At 43.0% G+C, this 15,000-nt stretch overlaps 2 protein-coding genes across 5 annotated transcripts in view; one reads left to right on the forward strand and one right to left on the reverse strand.

The window, feature by feature from the left end:
• The window catches only part of dnai3 (dynein axonemal intermediate chain 3), a 21,367-nt gene extending 13,836 nt beyond the window's left edge, over nucleotides 1-7,531 (reverse strand). For both annotated transcript variants that reach the window (XM_062556117.1, XM_062556116.1), the window contains exons 1-9: nucleotides 7,437-7,531; nucleotides 6,706-6,753; nucleotides 6,407-6,454; nucleotides 3,069-3,253; nucleotides 2,123-2,227; nucleotides 1,806-1,949; nucleotides 1,360-1,559; nucleotides 922-1,038; nucleotides 219-409 (exon numbers count right to left, since the gene is read on the reverse strand). In XM_062556117.1, the coding sequence (XP_062412101.1) occupies nucleotides 219-409; nucleotides 922-1,038; nucleotides 1,360-1,559; nucleotides 1,806-1,949; nucleotides 2,123-2,227; nucleotides 3,069-3,253; nucleotides 6,407-6,454; nucleotides 6,706-6,751 (1,036 nt within the window). In that variant the 5' untranslated portion in view covers nucleotides 6,752-6,753; nucleotides 7,437-7,531. The remainder of the gene's footprint in view (nucleotides 1-218; nucleotides 410-921; nucleotides 1,039-1,359; nucleotides 1,560-1,805; nucleotides 1,950-2,122; nucleotides 2,228-3,068; nucleotides 3,254-6,406; nucleotides 6,455-6,705; nucleotides 6,754-7,436) is intronic.
• A 132-nt stretch (nucleotides 7,532-7,663) lies between these two features.
• On the forward strand, nucleotides 7,664-14,638 carry mcoln3b (mucolipin TRP cation channel 3b). Of its 3 annotated transcripts, none has more exons than XM_062556856.1 (14): nucleotides 7,664-7,960; nucleotides 8,657-8,874; nucleotides 8,991-9,158; nucleotides 9,709-9,862; nucleotides 9,973-10,057; nucleotides 10,190-10,286; nucleotides 10,573-10,672; nucleotides 10,852-10,964; nucleotides 11,187-11,336; nucleotides 11,609-11,710; nucleotides 11,883-12,005; nucleotides 12,698-12,904; nucleotides 13,478-13,614; nucleotides 13,981-14,638. In XM_062556856.1, the coding sequence occupies exons 1-14, from the start codon at nucleotides 7,951-7,953 to the stop codon at nucleotides 14,012-14,014; spliced, it is 1,698 nt and encodes a 565-aa protein (XP_062412840.1). In that variant the 5' UTR covers nucleotides 7,664-7,950; the 3' UTR covers nucleotides 14,015-14,638. The 3 variants fall into 3 exon arrangements, with proteins under 3 accessions (XP_062412840.1, XP_062412839.1, XP_062412841.1); XM_062556855.1 differs by lacking the exon at nucleotides 7,664-7,960 and adding an exon at nucleotides 8,028-8,215; XM_062556857.1 differs by lacking the exon at nucleotides 7,664-7,960 and adding an exon at nucleotides 8,258-8,391.
• Nucleotides 14,639-15,000: the final 362 nt, after the last annotated feature.

Below are 15,000 nucleotides of genomic sequence, written 5' to 3' on the forward strand. Positions count from 1 at the left end.
TGATGGAACCCATTCAATCCATTTGGATATGATGAATAAATTCACATTTCAACACCCCTTTGTTTGATGTGGACATGTGGAGTGTTTAGAGTGACTTAAACGGACTACTAAAGGGGCGGATTTGTGTTCTGACTGACCGCTTCAGAGTGACGACGGTGACCGTAACGCAAAGGATCTCTGTCTCCAAAGAGAGGTCAGCTAAAGGAGCGTGCTGTTACCTGGGATAGAGGGGTGCCAGTTGATGTGGCTGATGGTCCTCTCCTTGCTGTGGTGCAGGTCGGTGAAGGACTGGTACTCCTTGAGGTGGGTGTCGGCTTTGCCCCCGAACGCCGCGTCATCCTCGCTCAGAGCGGCCCAGTCGTCGAAGAACACGTCCATGATCTCGTTCTGCTGGATGGCCAACTCAAATCTCCAGCAAGAAATAAAAACCACAAAATAACACACACAACTCTAGTTGATATTATTCCAAAAAACCTAGCCATGGGACAGAGCTCTGATGCAGAGTGTAATATCCATTCTATTGGAGTCAAGTCCATGATATAAGTCTTTGAACATTCACTCGGATTATTTGGTCTGATTATTTGGACTCTTTGTGGGTTTTGCTGAGAAAGTTTCATTTTGACTTGACCTGAAGTGATTGAGGTTTGAAATGACGGAGGACGGAGACATTACAAATGGATGAAACAAACTCAAAGGGAAGAAAAGTTAAGCGAAGATAACTGTGATGTGGTCTAGGGGGACTGAGGGTTTGGAGGCTGAGGGGGCGGTGAGGGGGTGCTTGCTTTTGGAAGAACGCTGAATAATTCAGTGCCAGTAAGCGCTCAAGTTTGAGTCTCCCCTCTGCACCCTCGCAGCAGTTAGAAACGCCTTCCCAAAGCTGCACTGGGAGCCGGGGCGCCATCAATCATGCATACGTCTTACCTTACGGCAACTGACTTGACGAAATTCTTCAGATTCTCAGATTGCAGGCAGTTCTCTTTGTCCTCCTCGGAGAACTCCCGAGGTTCATATTGGGTGCACATATTCTTCGGATATGTCCTAGGGAACCAAATAGTTGGCTGGCAAATCAGTTGAACTTGAAAATGACAGTGTTTAGGAATACACAGAATCAATCCTTCTTGTTCTTCAAGCGTGAAGGTTGAACTAAAGAGAGTGACACTCTTTTCCTCTAGTCATTCTCAACCAACTCTTAACCTCTATCACCTTGGCCAGCCCTATGATTATTTGGATGTGCGCTCCTTCCCTGCATTTTCTATGAAGTTGCGGTCATATAACCAATAGCCAAAACGAGGGAGCGGAGTTCAAAGTCGGGGGCCTTGTCCATCATTCTTGTGGCCATCATCATTACTGAGGACCTACCACTGAGTTTGAGTGCTGGCAGAGATCACGTCGGGGATGGCCTGGGTCCCGCCGCTCCTCTCCATCTCCTTCAGGCTGAAGCTCTTGTCCTGGTAGGAGGCACATTCCATAAAGCCATCTTTGGTTTCCACGGCGTTGCGGTCGGAGAAGATGACTGGAGCGCCGAACTCACGCCTTATTCTGGAGATTTTATACTTTAGCTACACAGAGAGAGAGAGAAAAGAGAGAGAGAGAGAGAGAGAGAAAGAAAGAAAGATTGAGAACATTAGATGGTAAGTCACAAAGTACAAATGCTGTTTCATAAAATGCTTTCTTTGGATTGAAACGTTTAAGTAATAATAACACAACGTTTGCTGTAAAACTTGGCTGCTATAAACGTCACTAAAGAGTAGAGTAGTGATGTGATAGAACATCCTATTGAACATTTTTCAGTTGCGTTTCCGTACCCTGGGCCTGGAGTCTGTGAAAGTCTCGTCCTCTATCTCTCTGTCACTGCCCAGGGGCACCCACGGCTGGGGCACCGGAGTCGTCTGTATCGTAAAATCTTCTGAGTCATCCTCCTCTGCCTCCTCAGTCTCCAACTCTGGAGGCTGAGGAAAAAATAAACAAAAGACACAGACATTACAACTCACAGCATTGTAACTTGAACCAGGACAGTTGTGTCTACAGCAGGAGGGAATTGGAGGAAAACAATGGTCAGAGGAGTCTGATAGAGACAGCAGAGGCTTTGGTCTGAGGTCATCATCAAGAAGTGGTGGCTTACCCGCAGAAGCCTCTCCTTGGCCTCCACCGTGAGAACCAGGTAGAAACTCTGTCCGTACGTGAAGTCCCGGTCAAACACCAGCAGCATCTCATCTTCGGGGTAGTCCTGGTTAGACCAGTTGAAGGACATCATAGAAACAGAAATCAGAGACTTAATGACATAATGGACATAGACTCCACTCCTCGCCCTGTCAGATATATGACACAGATCCGCAACTCATGGCAAATGTACTGTACATCTTCCATTAAACAGCAAGACTGACAGACAGAGGAGACCACAAAACAAATGCCAATGAGTATGACAAACCCTAAAGCTGGGAACAGACCTCCAGTTTTTTTTTAATCCCACCCGATAAGAACAATAAGAACGAACCTACAGACAGAGTCTGGTACGATCGGGAGTTAGATATGAGCACGAACATAACGACTGTGCTGTTGGCCAGTTTAATGTCATAATTGCAACTATGCCGACCACAGAACAGACTGGTCAAGATAATATCAAACATGTTTGATTGAATCATTGGGTTGCGTCAACAATGGAAAGAATGGCAAACGATTCAAATCTGTCTCCAAAACATACAGCCGCGACTTAACACTGTGGCTACTGTTGACTCCCTCGTACTTCCCACGATTGACACGGACGCTCCATCCTTTCAAAAAAAGTCGGGCTGTCTGTTCCCAGCTTAAGTGTCTTAATGACAACTATGGGTCTTTCCATTTTGGTGGGTCAGGTTGGGTGAGAGCGCTGCACAGACCCACAAGATCCCATTACACTCTATAGGCGCAGCACAGGGGTGCGGCTGTGATAGGTCTACTACTCTTTTGACTAGGGTCCTGCTCGTCTTGACTGCCCTAAGCACTGGGCCCATACATCATAGCGGCGGGACAATTGTTGCTGCTCCTCCACCTCTCCGTGACAACGAGAGCGGCCCCTTTTGACAGCTCACCAGCACGCCTTGCTTGATGGGGCTGAAATCGGACACGGCCGCCCGGGTCCTCATGTCCACCACGATGGCCTCCTTCCGCAGCAGTTTGTACGGGCTGTCGCCCGTCACGTCCTCGTCCGCCCGGCACTCGAACAGCTCCTGGGTAGCCGAGGTGAGCACCATGGGAAAGATGTCGTCGGGGTGCGCTGCAGAGAGGACAGTGGGTGTATTGGGTGGAGAGGGCGGGGAGAGGAGGTGGAGAGAGGATAGGGTCATTTCCTGTGTATTAGCCGCAGTGTGTATAAGCCCGCAAGACAGTGTTTTATGCAAGTTGAAAGAAACAAAACCATTATGACACCATATTATCTGCCGCCGTGTATTAACCTCATAGCTGAGGACATTTTGCAACAAAATCAAATGTATAAGCCGCCGCGCGCCGCTAATGGTTGGGAAATGATGGTAGTGGGTGGTTGGGGGGAGAGGGGTTGGGATGGGAGGTGTGTGTGTGTGTGTGTGTGTGTGTGTGGGGAGGGAGGGGATGTCAGAGAGTTACAGTAAATGAATCCCAAATCCTTCTATAAATGAATCATCATGAATCATGACTCAGCTAAATGACTCATCAATATCCCGATCCGACATTAGTGGTGTGCGTCTATGGACTGCACAAGAGCATGGACTAGCTTACAGTATGTCTCACAACTTCTCAACTGAGTCACAGCACCTGTGCACAGTGCTTTGCTGAATCTGAGAAGGGTTGTGTGTTTCAGCTTGGCTTCATGTGCTAGTAGAGCCTGCACTGCCTCACACCCTGAGACATACAGTAGGAGACACACTCTAACACACTCCAGCTGACAACGCTTTAATTCCGACGCCTGTCCGCTCGTAGATCAAAGACTGGACGGAGAGAAGGCCACCCCCTTACCAGCTAAAACCACAGGCTCTTTTGCTCCCAAACATTTAAAGCATTCCTCTTCCATAACAACCTGGTGAGATGCTATTACAGTGACACACACCCATACACACACATACACACACACACACACACAGACACACACACACACATAAAAACACGCACGCACACACGCACGCGTACACACACACACACACACACACACACACACACACACACCTACATCCATACAGAGGCCCTCTTGATGACCCCCTTGGCTGAGTGTAGTCTGTGGCTCTTCCTAGGCGGCCCCCTAACATCAGTGCTCTTGACACACAGCGTGCTCCTGTAAACAGGGCTTTGCATAATTACAGAACGCTTGGCACTCGCCACCCTCTTCAAAAGGCTTTCGCCAGAGGTTGCTTCTGCAGGGAGTCGACTCCTTACAGGGGATCAACACTCATGAGGGGTGTGTGTGTGTGTGTGTGCGTGTGTGTGTGTGTACATTTACCTCTCTAATCCACCCGGATCTGCACATCATCACTGGGCTACTACCTAGCCACACAACACTTTGTTATATAAGGATGGGATGTACACAAGTGAAGCACAGTGATGTGTATTTGATCGTTCGGTTTCAAACAATCCATATGTGAATGACAGCTTCAATTAGCTGCCCAAACCCAGTGACCTACTCACAGTGTTTGCTCTGTATAGTCGTGTCATGTATGAGGTTAATGAATAAAGAAGTAAAGTTGAAAAGGGATGCATGTTATTAACAGCAATAACTAAAACAGTAATAAACGCATCAAGACTTGAAGTACCTTCAAAAATGCCTGAAAGGAATTCTGTTTTCAGTGGTTATCTATTCTCTCCTAAACCTTGTTTCTTTCAGGACACGGGTCATGTCCTGGGTAGGAATGTTTCTTGTTTGAGATTTCACAGTTTTTTACTCTTGGATGTCTCTCTCTCTCTCTCTCTGTCTCTCTCTCTCTCTCTCTCTCCCTCTCTACCTTAATTCAGCTGAGATGGCTTTCGGTTCGACTTGGAAGAGACTCCAGACAACACATGACCCTGACTTCTCCCCAAAACTCAACCGAGGACAAAACAAGTTGACAAGGTCTCGTCTGCCGAGCAGCCAGGGCTTAGCCGGGCAGAAAGTGCTATCAGGTTGCACCCACAAAAGTGTGGGTGATGTCATTTAAGGTAAAAAGATACACTTCTGCTCCACGCGTTTGTGAGAGTCATAATAAGAGGAGGAGGTTTAACCAAAAGTGTGTGTTTTTTTTTCAGGGTGGTGCTGGAAAGAAGAAGAAGAGGGGGAAAAAACAGATGACAATCTTGAAAGACAAACTGACAAAGAAGAGATAAGACTGAAAGATGCCTGTAAACAAATACCCTTGCTGAACCTTCGCCATGTCCACAGGCACTGCAACCATATACAGAGGCTCACATGAAAAAGCACTGAGTGGAGCGGGCATATGCTTAGTGCTCAGTGTCGGCTATGATGGGCATTCTGTGAACATTGCATGACATCATTGACCTGACAAAAAGGCTTTGACCTCAGGCTACCCTTCACTGACCTCACATACTCTAGTCAATATAGTTCACTGGTGCTACCAATAGATGGGTTTAAAGATGGATCCCTGACCACAGACCATCATCCTAAGGCTGGCTGTTAAATGCCCAAAATACGCCCTGGATAGCATCTTTTCAAAAAACACCCATGCTTAGAGTACGGCTCCTCATCAGAATAGTACAGAACATTAGAATAAACAACTCTTACACAACATATATTGCGAACAAATCTTTAAAATCTGTTAGATTAGCCATGACTTTCTGAGGTAATGGAATGGATGTTTATGGCAGTAGAAAATTAGTCTGCATAGCATCCATTACTGTTCTACAGCAAGCACACACTCCCAGTGGATATGGCCTGTCACGGTTCATCAGATAGCCTAACACGCTAGGGAAGTCTATTTGATTATTAGCTGAAACGGTTCAGTCAGGAAACCATGCCATTGCTTGTGAGTTTCCCAGACATGTGTTTGTAATTTCACTATCGTGAGCATGATCTCTGGCACAACGAGCCAAAATGAATAGGATAATGGATGAAGAAGAGCCAGGAACAATACAGACACTGAAAATAGTATTGTGCAGCAAAGTGGCTGCTCCTGATCCCACAGTGCACTCCAAGAGTCAGGGGTGAGTTGAGGACTGGAACACAACAGCCCTGCGCTACTGGGAAGAAACACTAAAAGCTCACGGAGCTTCCTGTGGAATGTTTTGGTGTAGTTCTCTAAAAGGTTCTGGCGACTTCCCAGTCCAACTCGAATCACACAGATACGAATAAAGCTGACATCCCTAATAGCTTCATTATTTTGGGCTTTCTTTTTTCTGTGGTTGGCTAGTTTGAATGTTGTTGTTAAGGTTTTTTTTTTACCCTGTTATACTCATCTCATGTGCTTCTTACCAGTTTCAGCAAGACTCTCAGTGGGTGATACAGCATCATTCTTCTTATCTACATATAGATACAAAACAGGAAGTAACTTTGTGTGAAGGGCTAAATAAAACAATGATCAGTGAATGACACATCTAACCAGCATGGTGGTTTTGAGATTTTGAGAACATTTGACAAATATGATTGCTTTGACAGTGAAATTTGCAAACACCTTTGCATATTCATGCCAGGGTAAGTAACGACAGAGTTTTTGTTTGTTTGTTTTTGCCTAATCTGAATGGGTTCATATAGATTTTATGGAACATATTTACCTTTCCCTTTGTTGCTTGCTGAGCTCTTCTGTGTTTTTGATGCCATTGCTGCAACAACAACAGAACATGAAGTAAAAAAAAATAGGCCTAGAGTTAGAGATAAAGAACGAGTCATATGGTTACACTAAAAAGCTTGGCCATTACATTCTGTAAACAAAGTCTGATGGCAAAAGTTGAGAGACAGTGCCACCTAGTGGCACTTAAGCTTTATGTAAAAAGGGAGACAGATCAAACATGCATTTTTCAACACATTTTCAACTTTACAGATTGGCAGGCTATTTGGAGGTCTATCAATTATATTTCTCCTTAAAATGTCAATCTCTGTGTGTAGTGGAGATATGGCTAAAAGTATCGGTAGATGACAAGACACATGTTTAAACTGATGAGCAGCGAATCGTCTAATGTGAGATACTCGCAGGTTGACTTGTAGGCTACGGCCAATCCAATGCAGTCTAGGCTAACTGGCGACATTTCAGTCTGAAACAATTTACATGAAAGTTGCGCGAACACAATACGTAGACATCGATTGGGCTTAATACATTGAACAGTGCAAATCAGACATATCTACTGTGCAAATGTTAACGTTAACGTTAGCATAGCACGACAAGTTTGCGGTTGTCAATGTGATGTTATATTATTTGGGTATCACAGTATGGTATTTAAAGGATATAAAACATGTCACTGGCAAAGTAAAAACTAGCGTAGCATGTCAGATTTACATGTAACGTTACCTTAAGGCAAGTGTCGCCTACTGACTGGGTAACTTTGGCTGTGCCGTTAGCTTCTACAAACTTTCTCTGCTTGCGTTCTCGCCAAAGAGATCTACTATAATTAATTTCCGGCATCAAGGTGGTTGCTAGTAGTTACGGGAAGCCCGAGCAGTAGTTCCACCAATCACAACAGCTAAATCTCCCGTCTATCGTCCGCACACGTGACACTCCCCTAAACTTCTCAACAAACTCACCTGTTCAGATTGCTCAGGGAATTCTTTAGAGATGTTCAAGTTTTCAGTTGTCTGCCATTATTACAATTCGAATAGATTGATAAATCGACGAGAAGAGCTGTGGCATTTGATGGAATAGCATAGCATATTTTTTTTCTAAACCGTGGTCGCCTACGTGATTTATAGCCTACTGAGCACCATTTTACTTTAATCACCGGTCAACATAGCTTTCATAAGCAGCGGTGGAGAAGAGGATCAGAAGACGAATGATTTCTGTTGATTGTCATAATTAGACACAAAATATGCTTGCAGGTGAGTGTTGGTCTCTCGGGCAGGAAGTCAGTCTCCTGAATTTACCTAAAGACACGGGTGGCGCTTGAATAGGATTGAGTGTGGTTAGTCATTTTGTTCTCCCCAGCAGAAGTGCATGTAGTTTTGCTGTGCTTTGACAGTTGACAGGCAAAAGTTTGTTTCTGTGAATGCTACTGTTCAGCATGGAACAGTTCGATGAACTTTCTGACTGTGAGATGCAGTTTCTTATTCGGCATGTCACGGGACAAAGCTCAGGTAGGCTAATTAAGCAAGCGTGCCGTGAGATCCACACCCTCCTTGTGCGTTACATATTAATTTGCTGAACTGCAAAGTAAATTGGAAAGAGTTAACGTCATATAATGTTGCCAGAAACTCGAAAGACGTAGACTCAGATCTACAGTAGCCTAGGCTTACGGTTCTCTCTTGGAAAGGTAAGGTCACCTTGAAGATTTGCCATTGCTATGCATGCCTGATGGGTAAGCTGGAGATGAATACTAAACCTCTATCGATTCTAGGCCTAATTAAATTCCAGTTTTAGGATTTCATGTGTCTCTCTCTCTCTCTCTCTCTCTCTCTCTCTCTCTCTCTCTCTCTCTCTCTCTCTCTCTCTCTCTCTCTCTCTCTCTCTGTCTCTGTCTCTCTGTGTCTGTCTCTGTGTTTTGAGGTTTCGATTAATCTATTTTCTGTTCCTTCCAGATATGGATGAAACTATTTACACATCTGCAAATGACCTCAATGGAAATGCTCATCCATTCTGGTCAGATTCTCCACATTTGAACTGTGAAGAAGTGGAATGCTTCAGGAGGAAACTCAAATATTTCTTCATGAACCCCTGTGAGAAGTACAAAGCTCGAGGGAGAAAGCCATGGAAACTAATTCTGCAAATAATCAAAGTTGTCATTATTACAGTACAGGTAAGAACCAATAACCACAATCTCATTTTAACAGTGCATATCTATATACGCAACCTTGATGAAATTACTAACATGACGTGTATTGTGATCTGATCACTCTTTTTCGTGTGTTCTAGCTGGTCTTATTTGGTCTCAGTAACCAGTTGGTTGTCACATTCAGAGAGGAAAATCTGATGACATTCAGGCATTTATTTCTCAAGGATTATACAGATGGCAGTGCAGACACATTCGCACTGTACACAAAGCAAGACATGTATGACCACGTTGGATATGCCATAGAACAGGTAGGCCCTTACTGATCATTCTGGTATGCAAGACGACATAACACAATATTGGATGTGTGCTTTCTACTCTTCATTATCTTAAGCACATCTTTGTGAGCTAGATTATTTTTCTTCACGTTCTCACCTGGCTCTTTTTGGCTCTGAGATGTGATGAAAAAAAGTGTTCTAATAAATGTTCAAATATGACAGATAAGTAATAATAATTATATTGTACCCAGACCTACAGTAGTGGTGTAGTATATGTGATATGCAGGACTACACACTTAAACTAGGCAAGGATACAAATGAACATTTGGGGTTGGTCACAGTATACCCAGATTACCCACTACAGTTAACTATCACAGTATATCCACTTCAGCTAACTAGACTACACCACTGAACAGATCTGGTTTATGTCTATATGTACAGTATAAGTGATAGCTTTTATTTTGAAAACGGCACATACTGTACCATTTGTGTCTAGTTCAGTATTGTGTTAAGCTTCAAGATGATCATGTTCAAACTAAAGATTGTGTGGGTTTTGGTTTGTGTGACCTTTCCTCTCTGTTAGTTTTCCAACCTCAAGAACATTTCTGTGGGGAACCATGCCTATGAGAAGATTGGCCTATCCTACACGCCTCTTGTCCTATGCGCAGAGTCCTACAGAAATGGAAGCATCTCACCGGGAAATGAGACCTTTGACATTGATGCACAAGTGGACATTGGTAATGGTTTACTCAAAACACTTGGTGCTTTCTGTTTAGTGTTCTGTGAAGGTGTACCATTTGCGTCCTTTCACCTTCAACTGTTCAACTGTTTTATCTTCCCTTCCTAGAGTGTGTGGAAATCTATCCAACGGTTCCCTTCAGCCAAACGCCTGGGAACCTATTTCCAGCAAATCTTACATTAGATTTCAAAAGGTATAGCAAAATCCATTCAGTACTGTAAATTAGACTCCAGGCTAAATAGAGGCTTTGTTACGCATATGCATTCATTGTCAATGGCGTTGTTTAATAGCTTTCACTTTGCCGACTTTATGTCTTTGCTCTCAGACTGCTGGCTGTGAGCATTAACTTTACGCTAAAAGCCATCAATCTGCAGACTGTCCAACATCACGAGTTGCCTGACTGCTATGACTTCGATATACTGGTATGTCACCTGACCAACCTTCCCTGCTTGTCAACAAACTCTCTTCCTGCCATTTGTCATTTCAAGACATGCGTGACAAAAGGGAACCAAATACGTACTTTCCACTCTGCCTGAGTTTTCCACCAGGATTGTTTCCTAATCTCAAAATATAATGTCGGCCATAATTGTTTGGTGTAAGAATTTCCTGTAGGGCTGTGCGTGTTGGGGGAAGACAGATAGCATAAAGTTTATGAGTAACATGTGACCAGTTAAATATAAATGGGGAAAAAAATGTCTCTGTGAACAGATCACCTTCAACAACAGAGCCCACAGTGGCAGAATCAAAGTGGATTTGGATCATGATGTTGAGATCAAAGAATGCAGAGACTGGAATGTCACTGGCACATGTGAGCAATACAATATTTGATTTTGTTTGTCATATCTGCCAGATTGTGTACATTTAGACTGTCCTGCATATGTGTTAGGAAAAGAAGAAGTTAAAAGAGTCTCTCTCTCTCTCTCCCCCTCTCCCTCTCTCCCCCCCTCTCCCTCTCTCTCCCCCTCTCCCTCTCTCTCTCTCATTTAGCCCCAAAGAACCTTGTCTACATCATTTTCTTTGATACCGTCATCATTCTGATGTGCCTCACGTCTCTGATTCTCTGCTCGAGATCAACTGTTAGTGGAATAAAGCTACAGTCCGTAAGTCTCCCATTTCAGTGGCACCGGCTGATACAATACCTTGTTCTCCTAAACCCTCATATGTTCAGATAATCCACAAGGACGCCTGTCCTGTTTAGCATGTCAATGCGACATTTTCAGAAGCTATATTTTCCCTGAGTTAAAGGCTCATGACTTGAAATGGAACTGGAAGTGTCACTTTTGTCGGTCCTCTCATGTTTCCCCTTTTTTATCCATTTGTAGGAGTACACCCAGTTTTTTGCCACCTTTTATAACAAAACTGTGCCCTGGTCTGACCGAATGGAGTTTATAAATGGCTGGCACTTCCTCATCATTGTCAGCGATGCTCTGACCATCATTGGCTCCATTATAAAAATTGAAATCCAGATAAAGGTGAGAGGTTTGTGGACGTGCACAGGAGCATGTGAAGGAGAGATCACGGGATGAATTACAGATACACAGAGTTGTCTTAAGTAAACAGAAATCTCTGATCTCTAATCTCCATTTGAAGATGGTGGTCAGTCACAGTTGTCAGTATGAGTAATGTGATTTCGGTTCAGTGACAGGTATGCTAAGGGTTCTAAAGGAATGTAACAATGTAGATGTGTGACTTGCATGACCACCTGGAAAGTAAACAACTCTAAACAACCGGCATGTTTCACCAGGATGTGACGATTTATGACACCTGCAGTATTCTCCTGGGCACTGGCACCATGTTGGTGTGGGTAGGGGTCCTGCGATACATGGGCTACTTCAGGAAGTACAACGTAAGATTGTTTTGTGTATTTTTAGTTCTCACATTCCTCATTCCTTCATTAAATGTTGAAACTTCTGTCAAAAAGAATACATCCCATAATGTAATGACTAGCAGAAGCTCATTTCTTTTGAGTAATGTCCAGTTTTTTTTTGTGGTGACATTTTTGTTTTTCCCTTTGAAAGATTCTCATCATTACTCTGAGAACTGCATTCCCAAACGTGATCCGGTTCTGCTGTTGCGCTGCCATGATCTACTTGGGTTACTGCTTCTGTGGGTGGATCGTGCTGGGGCCATATCATGAAAAGGCAAGTCTCAAAATTTTTAAAATACATCAACAAAATGTGGACACCATAAAGTCAGAAGTTCAAGCAAACTCATCATCCCCTCATTACTAAACATGGGACTACCCATAGCTATGAACTGTGATTTAGATGCAAATTCAAATGTATTTATTTAGTTTAGTGACAAAGCGACAAATGAAGAACAACATTCAGGCTCCGTTGAAATGGAAGACCTTTTTACAAAAATGAAAAGAGAACTAAGGTAATGGGATGGAGAAATTGAGTAGGAAATAAAAAGAAGATGTAGTTAAGAGAGGAAATTGAAGAAGAGGAAGAAGGAAGTACAGTATGTGGTGAGTGTTAGAGTTCATTATTAAGGGGACAGAGAACACCCTTTGCCTCCTATAATGTGTGATACAGTATGTACAGTAGCCATCACTCATCCAGTGACCCATTCTAGGCCAGTAGTGTATAAACCTCTTTTAATTATTCTGTTGTGTTTTAAGTCTTTTGATTATCCTACTTTATGTACTTTACTTTTGAAACTTTTTTTTCAACTATTGCCCCTTTATGCTTTTATGTACAATTACTACTTTGCTTTTGTTTTTGAAATTACCCTTGAATGAAAAGTGCAGTATAAATAAACTTGCCATGCATTGCACAAGCCACACCGAGTGTCTCTCTTAACAGTTGTTCTCTCCTTTGTTTTGCTCTAGTTCCGCTCCCTGAACACCGTTTCTGAGTGCCTGTTCTCCCTGATCAACGGCGACGACATGTTCCCCACTTTCAGAGACATGCAGCAGAAGAGCTACCTGGTGTGGCTCTATAGTCGCCTGTACCTGTACACCTTTGTGTCCCTGTTCATCTACATGGTCCTCAGTCTGTTCATCACCCTCATCACAGACACCTACGAAACCATTAAGGTACTGGCAGAACGCTCTTTGTTTTGGTAAATCGGTTTGGAAGCACTTCACCTGCACTCACATTTGAAATGTATTGATTCATTTGGCAGACATTTTTATTCTAAGCAACTTTTTATATCTCAATTATATTACAAGGAAGGACCATTATCCCTTGGAGAAACTTTGGGGTTAAGGGCACATCGGTGGATCGGGTTTTGATTTCACATAGGCAGCACAGGCACTAGCCTGTGAAGGCTAGTCCACCCAGAGAGACTTAACAAACAATGTGTTAAGACTCATGTTAAGCTGTTGTTGATCAATTATTGAACATCACCTTGACCAATTCCAAACTCTGGCCTTAACCATAAGTTTATAGCTAACAGAGTGTCAACAGATGGTTATTGAATTAAACTGCAAGGCAATACTGTCTAGACCTTTTCACCAGTATTCAAATGGCTTGGATACCCAACAGCCAACTGTGCTATGACTTGCACAACATGCATTCCAGAAATGAAGTGACGTTATGGAGATGTACTTTCTAAACCTGAGCCAACCTGCTGGTAACTTTTCTTTACTTTTCTTCACTTCTCTCAGCATCAACAGCGGGAGGGCGGGCCAGAGTCCGAGCTGCACGCCTTCATATCCGAATGCAAAGACCTGCCTGATTCTGGCCAGTACCGGCTGGACCAAAAGCCCAGCGACTGTCTCCTCTGTTGCCTCCCACAGTGCAGGTGTGTTTTTATTCTACTGAGCAGCTACGACTGCCTCCGTGTGGTCATTTATACTGTGAGAGAGATTTTGATGTTGTCGAGCTGAAGGAGGGAAGGGTTTAGCACTAGAAGTGCCATGAATTTTAAAACTACTGGAACTAAAAAAATTCACCTGCAGAGCTATAACTAACTGAAAACAAGCAAATAACACACAATAAATAATAGCAGCCTTTCTAGTTCGTGTCACAGCCTTTCTAGTGTTTTTTTTTTTTTTGTTCCATGGAAAGCCTTAAAAAAAGTCTTTAACATAAATAAAAGAGTATTTTCATGACTGCTTCATGTAAAAGGATCGGCTGCTTACCATATATTTCCATGAACTTTTTGCAGATCAGATGATTATCCAGAGAGACTGCAGGATTAGTTGCTACCAGAATGCTGTTGCACCGCAAGAGAAGGTGGAGAAATGTAAAAATGTGAAACGTACATTACTGTACAGCTTTTGTAATCTGTAGTTGAATGTGTCGCATAATAACGATAATAATAATAATAATGTTGTTGGTGAGCTGTTGTTTTCATATGTTGTATGTAAGATTGATGAAGCGCTGTAGGCATGACTAGCCTATGACTTTTTACCGTTTTGTGTCTGAAAATGAAATGTGGGACTTGCTTTAAATGTACACACCAATAATTATGCACACCTAAACACTGAGCAAGTCGACCAAGAAAATGTAGGCAATATGTTTACAGTATTTGTTTTGCACATTCTGATGCACTTTGGCACTTTTTCTAAGTACTGCACCTCTCTTCTGCTGTAGTGCCTGCAACAGGTGGATGATGAGGTGGAGGACAGTTTTTATACACTGTGTTTTCTGTAAACCTGTATGGATAATCATGCGTATGGTATAAGGAGTCATGATAAAGATATAAGTAATAGAATGGTCTTCTGTCTCTAAGGATTATTATTGTTGTAATCAATATTATAAATCAATATGTGTAATGGTGCTTTGTTTAGATTTTGAAGAGAAATAAATGAATAGTCACTTTGTTGGTTGTTCTCCTGGTATGTATTGTGTTTGTGTATGTACAGTATGTACACTATATTGCCAAAAGTATTCACTCACCTGCCTTGACTCATATGAACTTCAGTCACATCCCATCCTTAATCCATAGGGTTTATTATGACGTTGGTCCACCCTTTGCAGCTGTACCAGCTTCAACTCTTCTGGGAAGACTTTCCACAAGGTTTAGGAGTGTGTTTATGGGATTTTTTTGACCATTCTTTCAGAAGCGCATTGGTGAGGTCACACACTGATGTTGGACGAGGCGACTGGCTCTCAGGATCCGCTCTAATTCATCCCAAAGGTGTTTTATTTGGTTGAGGTCTGGACTGCTACACATAGTTTATTA

This window comes from Sardina pilchardus, chromosome 15, assembly GCF_963854185.1.
Source record: "Sardina pilchardus chromosome 15, fSarPil1.1, whole genome shotgun sequence".
Lineage (NCBI taxonomy): Eukaryota > Metazoa > Chordata > Actinopteri > Clupeiformes > Clupeidae > Sardina > Sardina pilchardus.